General features: G+C 35.5%; 1 protein-coding gene across 1 annotated transcript; it reads left to right on the top strand.

Moving 5' to 3' along the window:
- Positions 1–3649: 3649 nt before the first annotated feature.
- On the top strand, positions 3650–5614 carry LOC145631862 (acidic endochitinase SP2-like). The gene is made up of 2 exons (XM_081684074.1): positions 3650–4113; positions 4988–5614. The coding sequence occupies exons 1-2, from the start codon at positions 3675–3677 to the stop codon at positions 5398–5400; spliced, it is 852 nt and encodes a 283-aa protein (XP_081540200.1). The 5' UTR covers positions 3650–3674; the 3' UTR covers positions 5401–5614.
- Positions 5615–7597: the final 1983 nt, after the last annotated feature.

Raw genomic sequence — 7597 nt, 5'->3', positions numbered from 1 at the left:
ATCTGATAGAGGGTCCACATTCCACCATCAGATTCTTTTCCGAATGTGATCAATGATGAACTGAAAGGATGACCCTTTATGACCCATCAAGTCAATAGGTACCCCCAAATGGACACCAAATTGATTAACCTAATCCATCTCCAAACATGATCTAAATCCATTGTGTATTTGAACTAGGGTATTTGGACTGTCCTTGAATTGTGACTTTGCAAGGTTCAGTTGCTGACCCGAGACCATGCAGAACTTGTTGAGAATGCCAGAAATGGCCATACAACTTCGATCTGACGCTTTGAAAAATAAGAGGGCATCATCTGCAAAAAACAAATGTGAAATGGAAGGGCCTCGCTTTCCTAATTTAATACCGTTGAAAATCTTATCTCACAACCTCGCTAAAGCATCCTAGAGAGTACATCCAAACAAAGCAAAAAAAGATAGGGTGACAAAGGATCTCCCTGGCCTAGACCACAAGAAGGCAGGAATTGGTCACTCGTCTCCCCATTCGGTAGAACTTTGTGAGAATCCGTCGAGATACATTGTGTGATCATCCAAATCCATGTCCCTGGGAACTCGTAGTGTTGTAGTTCTTAATTTCATATGTTCTGTTTTATTACTTGAAATACTTCATTTATTATATTTGCCACCAACGCACCATTTTAAGGACTAATATCTCTAATTATCAACTTGTAAAAATTACTTAGCATAATGAATTTATACTTTGGGACGATACTAATAAGATCTCACATGGTTGTCTTCATCATAACTTTATTCACAAAAGCTAGTCAAATTAAAGCTTGTAAATAATATTAAAAGTCAAAACGTGTCAACTAAAAAAGAACATAGAAGTATTTGAGAAATTCCCCTTACCCTTTTCAAGTATATATGTAAATACCTTATAGGTCGGGTAAAAATTGAATCTTTTCGAGTAGGCCTATTCAACATAAAATTTCAATTCCATGCTTTGATAGTTAATTCTTTGGTGGACTTAACACAAGCCTGCATAGGAGGAGTTCTAATTAAGCATAAATTATACAAAGTACATTGTAACTAATTTAAATTGGTATTTTATTCTAAGAACAAGAATAAATTAACAATCGATTTTATATTTTGCGTATTTTCAGCTCATCTTAAGGGATATGAATAGACAAAAATCACCAAAATATCTTGATATGTATATTCTTGTTTTAAGCATCAAAGGTCCATGAATTTGACTTCAATTTCATTTTTATATAATTATACGTACATCTTAGCATTTTGCAGTGAAGTGGAAAAATACAAGTAGCTTAAGTAACATATAGCAGCCTAAGTAACGTGTTATAGCTTTTATCTGCATTGTGATTCTAATTAGTTTGGTATTTAGAATTGAAGGAATGCAATCTTCAACATTAATCCGGCAATTTAAATTCACGGTGATCATCATTCATCAACGAAGGGTCTTTTATATTTTAATAAATTAAACTTTTTTATTTTAATGCAAATATCGACAGGGTTGTAGGCCTTGTTAGAAATTGATGATGTGCCTAGCTGAGACAAAATGTCATCTTTCCTCTATGCCTCGATAACACGTCATGCTTAATTAGGAGTTAAAATTAAATACACTTTAATAATACTAAATATGGACGATTTTTACTTTTAATAATCCCAACCAAGGTTTATTATCTAATAATAATCTTAACTATGCTATGTGTTTGCCTCCAATGATCCCAATGAGCAGTAAGAAAAAGTTTTTTTTTTTAATAGCCACGTGTAAATACGTGAGTGGTCCAATTATATGTTTAAAAAATAAATAAAATAAAAACATAAAGAAAAATACAAAAACAAAAATCCCAAATTTCCCACCCACCCTATCCCCACCGTCAAACCCTAAACCCCACCCTTAATCTCACCGAAAACTGGCCACCTCCCTTAACCACTAACACCGATCATCCGACGATTAACCCACCCTCGACCCCCGAAATAACCTCCCAGCTAACCCCCACCCGAAAAACTCAAATTGTTGAAGCATACGTATTTGAGCCTCCGGCGACGATATTGTCACCGCCTACTATACGCTAAAGCCATCGCCAAAGCACACGCCCTTCGTCACATCACCTCCGTTGACCGAAAACCGATGCAAAGGTGTGACTGTAGGTGGCGGCGGCGACTTCAAGTGGTTTTTGGGGTCGAGGTTCGCTGGGGGTTTTGGGGTCGGGGTTGGCTGGGCATATAGTTTTGGGGGTCGGGGTTGGTCGGTCGGTTGGTTTCGGTGGCCAAAAGAGATGGCCGATCGGCCCGTCGAGGTTAGGGGGTGGGGGGTTGGGGTTTCACGGTGGTAAAGAGTTGGCTGAGATTTTTATATTGGTTTTATTATTGTTTTTTAAATTTTGGACCAATCACGTGTTGACACGTACGTGTTATGGTTACCTTTTATGACGGGTCATTGACTTAGCGTGGATGTTGACCGGTTGGGACTATTGGAGGCAAACACATAGCATAGTTAAGATTATTAAATAATAAATCTTAGTTGAGATTATTAGAAGTAAATCGCCATAGTTGGGATTATAAAAGTGCATTTTTCCTAAAATATATCCATACATTACCTTCGGTCTTTCTTATTAACTGCAACATTTGAACATTTACGCTATTGTCACTCTCTAATCTTAACCATATTACGCATTTATATGAAGGGGAAAAAATATTATCTTGATAAATTTATTTTTAAAATATTTTTTTTAATTAAAAGATTAATGCTATAAATTGTGCATTGACAAACATAAAACTTTAAATATTGTTATTATAAATGAATAAATGTCTTATTTAACAAAAATTGAGAAAAAACCATACCAATATAATTATTTTTTTTTGAAATTATTAGCTTATTATAGAGTGCATCATGCAACACTACGTACATTAGTAATAGCTAAACTAGCTTAAATAATTTCAAAAACAATCAGATTAATTTTTTTTTTGTTTTTTTTTTAGGGAAAAAACAACCAGATTAATTGTAAGGATTAATAATAAATTTATAAAATTTTCTGAAAAAATTGTGAGAGTTTAGAATGTTCAATAGCATTGTCATGAAAAAAAAAAACCTAATGTGAGTGTGAGGAATAACTCAGGTGGTTAGAGCTTCTCTCCCAATCCAAAAGGATCATGAGATCGATTCTCATCACTCGCCATTTTTGGCTTTAAAAAAAAAACATTTGTATGTACTACCGTACAAGTCTATGATATGATAATAATATCCAATCTTAGTGAAAATCCTTTATTATTGAAGAATGATTGAATATATTGTAACATAGAAATAAAGACGATATTAGTGTCGTGTCAAATCCTTAATTATTAGTTTATCAGCTCATTGTTACTTCCTTGAAACAGAAGGAATTTGTAAGAAATCATCAACTTAAACGGCTGTGCAACCTTTAATTAGTTGTAGACAAACATAGACTATCATGTTTTATTTTAATACATAAACATGGACTATCATGTATTAATAAGTCAAAGATAAAAATACGGTGGAGACAAACCAAACATAAGATAATATCATATCAAAGAAATTTGAAACATTATTGCCGTGTTCAATTCACCAGCATTATTCAAAAACGTATATGTCAAACAATAACTTAAGACTTTTCTAAGTATAATTTAACTATAAATACACTCTAACATTCGCTTAATTTTTCTCATCAAAACAAAAAATGGCATTTCTTTTGAAAAACACCTTATCTTTGGCCTTAATCATCACATTATTTTGGTCGTTACCAAGTTCAATATTTGGTCAAAATTGTGGGTGTGCACCAAACTTATGTTGCAGCAAGTTTGGGTTCTGTGGCACTGGGGAGCCTTATTGTGGTAAGGGTAACTGTCAATCTGGCCCTTGTGAAGGCCAGGCCACTCCGACGACTCCAGGCAGTGGCGGTTCTGGTTCATCATCCGTGTCTGGTATTGTGACCCAGTCATTCTTTGATGGCATTATTGGCCAAGCTGCCGCGTCCTGTCCTGGGAAGAACTTCTACACTCGCGCTGCTTTTCTCAATGCTGTTAGTGCTTTCCCACAGTTCGGTACCTCAGGTTCAAGTGTTGAAAACAAGAAGGAAATCGCTGCCTTCTTTGCTCATGTTTCACATGAGACTACTAGTAAGTCGTTCATTACCACATACTATAATTCAGATCACGTTTCAGTAATTACCACCAACAATTTTTGCATGACGTCATTTTGGGCCTTACACCTTACTTTTTTCTTCTAACGATTTTCCCCTCTTTATTCATTACCCTATCTTAAATCTGGGTAAAAACCTAATATTTAAAAGAGAAAACAAAATCATTATCCCTCGTATATATGTAATTGAGAATAAAAGTATGTATTGTTATTTTATACTTTCGAAAACTTAAATTGGGGTCTTGAAGGAAATTAAAGTTTTGAATCAAATTGGGATTTAATTATAGTAAGGCATTCGGGGAAATTAACTTAAATTATGTGAAATTCATGTTATGAACTTATGATTAACTAAATTATTGTTGTCATTAGAGGCGAATCCAGAGAAAATGAAAAACAAATGAGGGATATTGAAGTGAATGATGTCATGCAAGGATGTTTGGGTAAACTGGTGGTAAAATTTAAGATTTTAAATAATGGTTGGTGGTAAAAAAAAAAAAAAAAAAAATTGTTGATTATTATTAATTAAAACTTGACTATATAGGTGATGGTAAGTATTAAATTTTCCTTTCTTATGTACTTTTTTGAATTTCGAGTATCTCAATTAAGGGTCTATTCTCATACGTTTAAGTTCAGTTAAGTTCAGCTCAGTTCAGTTCAGTACAACTTCCAATTTCCTTCTCTTATAAAATATTCATTTCAGTTCAGTTCAGCTAAGTTCAGTCAATGAGAACAGATCCTAAGTCATGTGCATATTTGTTCAGCTAAGTTAGTTACAAATTACAATTATCATATGCATCATTGGCCTGTTATTTCAACTCTATCTAAACGAAAAACAACCTGTTATTTGTTTAGATTTCTGCCATATCGAAGAGCAAGACGGAAAAGTTAACGATAGCTACTGCGATCAGACTAAGGCAGCACAATACCCTTGCGCGCCTGGGAAGAAGTACTTCGGCAGAGGACCTCTTCAACTGTCGTGGAACTACAACTACGGTGCTGCAGGAAAGGCGCTTAATTTTAATGGACTCGGAAACCCTGAGAAGGTGGCTACTGATGTAGATACAGCCTTTAAGGCTGCAATGTGGTACTGGATGACCAATGTTCATTCTGTTATGAACCAAGGTTTCGGAGCTACCATTAAAGCGATCAATGGTGCTCTTGAATGCAACGGCAAAAATCAAGCTCAAGCTAATGATCGTATTCAGTTTTTTAAGAAGTATTGTGCTGATTTTGGGGTTAATCCTGGTGTTAATCTTTCATGTTAATTGGACTAGTATTTTAATATAATATTGTGTGATATACATGTGTGTGGTTGTTGCAATAATGTACTTTGTTTTCGAATAAATTTATGATATGTCATATTTATCGTAATAGTAAATTGTAATAAGAGATATTGTTCTTATGGCCGGCCGGTTACGCTGCTAAGAACGATCAATATAGGCCCTGTTTGGTTTTTATGGAAAATGTTTTTATTTTTCTTCTTCTCCTTACCTCTTTTTTTTTTTTTTTTTTTTTTTTGAACTTTTCTTGTATGCAACCAAACAAAAGAAAACTAATTTGCAAGGAAATTGTCAAAAACCTCCTTTTAAAAGTATTTTTTTTTGTGAAAAACCTCCTTATAATTTTTTTTTTTGTTGTGAAATCATACCTTAATCAATTTTTTTTTTTTTTTTACAAAATCATACCTTTCGACGGAAAACGGAGCGTTGACCACCCACCTGTTCAATGGAAAACAACCCAATCTTATATTTCCCAAAATTTTCCCAAAATTAACTTACCACCAAAGACCAGCCACCCGGCCCACCCCCACAGCACCCACGCAAACACCAACAACCCCACCAATCGGCACCAACAACAGCAGCAAAACCGAATACCGCACGCAACAACTCCAATCGCCACCAATTCGAGCCACATCAGACCCTCGCAACTCGCCTACTCCCACCTGCCCAACCACTCCCTTCCTAGCGACAATACCTAGGGCTCTGATCGTCGGCGACGCTTCCTCGGATAACAACAAGAATATAATTTTTGGAAGAGGAAAATATTTGCTTTGATATTGGGGCTTAATTGAGGGGCCGAATTGGGGTTGCAATTGGTGCGGTGTTGCAGCAATGGAGATGGAGGCTGCTGCGGATTGATGTTGTTGTGCTTGCGCGAAGATAGGTGGTGCGGTGGAGCAGTTGGACAGTGATGTGGTGGCAACAAGGTTGCTGGTTTTAAGGGGCTGTGGTTAGGAGGGTTGTAGTTGCGGTGGGAAGAGGAAGGAGAGGGAGGGTCGTCGATGGGGTTTGGGATTCTGGGTGACGGTGGGGCTGGGGTAGCGTCGCCGGCGGGGGGAATAGGGAACCCTAGACGCTGGCAGGAGGTGGTGGTGGACTATGGTGGTGGGTCTGGGTGGTTTTCCGTTGAACGCGTGATATGCACGTGGGTAGTCAACGCCTGGAAACAGGGTTTTGTAAAAAAAAAAAAATTGATTAAGGTATGATCTCACAAAAATATTATTATAAGGAGGTTTTTCACAAACAAATGCTTTTAAAGGAGGTTTCTGACAAAATTTCCAATTTGCAATTGTGTTTTTCCTTAAAAATATATTTTCCATGAAAACGAATTTTCCATTGAAAATGTTTTACATTAAACTAAACGGGTTTGTATATTTGTGTGGCTTTTCCTTGTTTGGTGTAAGAAATTCCCATTCCTCTCGTTTTTAACAGCTGCCTTCTCCCAAGTAGCCATTACAGCCAAAAGGCGACTATCTACAAGAGAAACAATTATGCTACCACCAAGTAATTCAAGTAAAAAGAAACTAAAAAAAAAAAAAACTAAAAACTAAAAAAAAAAAAAACTTAAAAAAAAAGAAGTAATTCAAGTAACCACATAATTTTAAAAAATATTTAAATTCAAGTAATTTTGTAACCACATAATTTTTTAAAAATATTTGTAACATAAATTTTCGATCCAAAATATTAAATGCATTAAAATTATACTCCATCTGTCCCTAATTGTTTGCCCCAAATCATAAATTTACTTTATTAAGGCTTTGGGCAAAAAATAGTGCACATGGGTTGACACAAATATCAATGAGGAGAGAGATAGAGAGAGTGCAAGTGGGAAAACATGCCAAAAGTAGTATGGGGCAATCTTTTAGGGACACCTTAAAAAGGAAAGTGGAGCAAACAATTAGGGACGGAGGAAGTATTTAAAACCACATTAATTTTATTGGTTAAAGTATCTGTATATCCAATAGTTTATCTTTAGGCTAACGTGATTTGTGCATGCTCACCCATTTTCTTCCATGTAATAAGTTTTTACTCCGATTATTAAAAGAACCTAAAGCTGATCTATAATTTACTACATCTCTCCCCGAAAGAACGACCTATTTAGGCTAATTTTAGTCCTAAAAAGAATGACCCATTTGCATTAAAATCTCCACCAATTTGCAATAATATTTGTGCAAAATTAGCT

Source organism: Chenopodium album, chromosome 5 (genome assembly GCF_948465745.1).
Source record: "Chenopodium album chromosome 5, dcCheAlbu1.1, whole genome shotgun sequence".
In the NCBI taxonomy this organism is placed as follows: Eukaryota; Viridiplantae; Streptophyta; class Magnoliopsida; order Caryophyllales; family Amaranthaceae; genus Chenopodium; species Chenopodium album.
The sequence above is the reverse complement of the archived record's forward strand: the minus strand, read 5'-3'. Positions and strand labels throughout refer to the sequence as shown.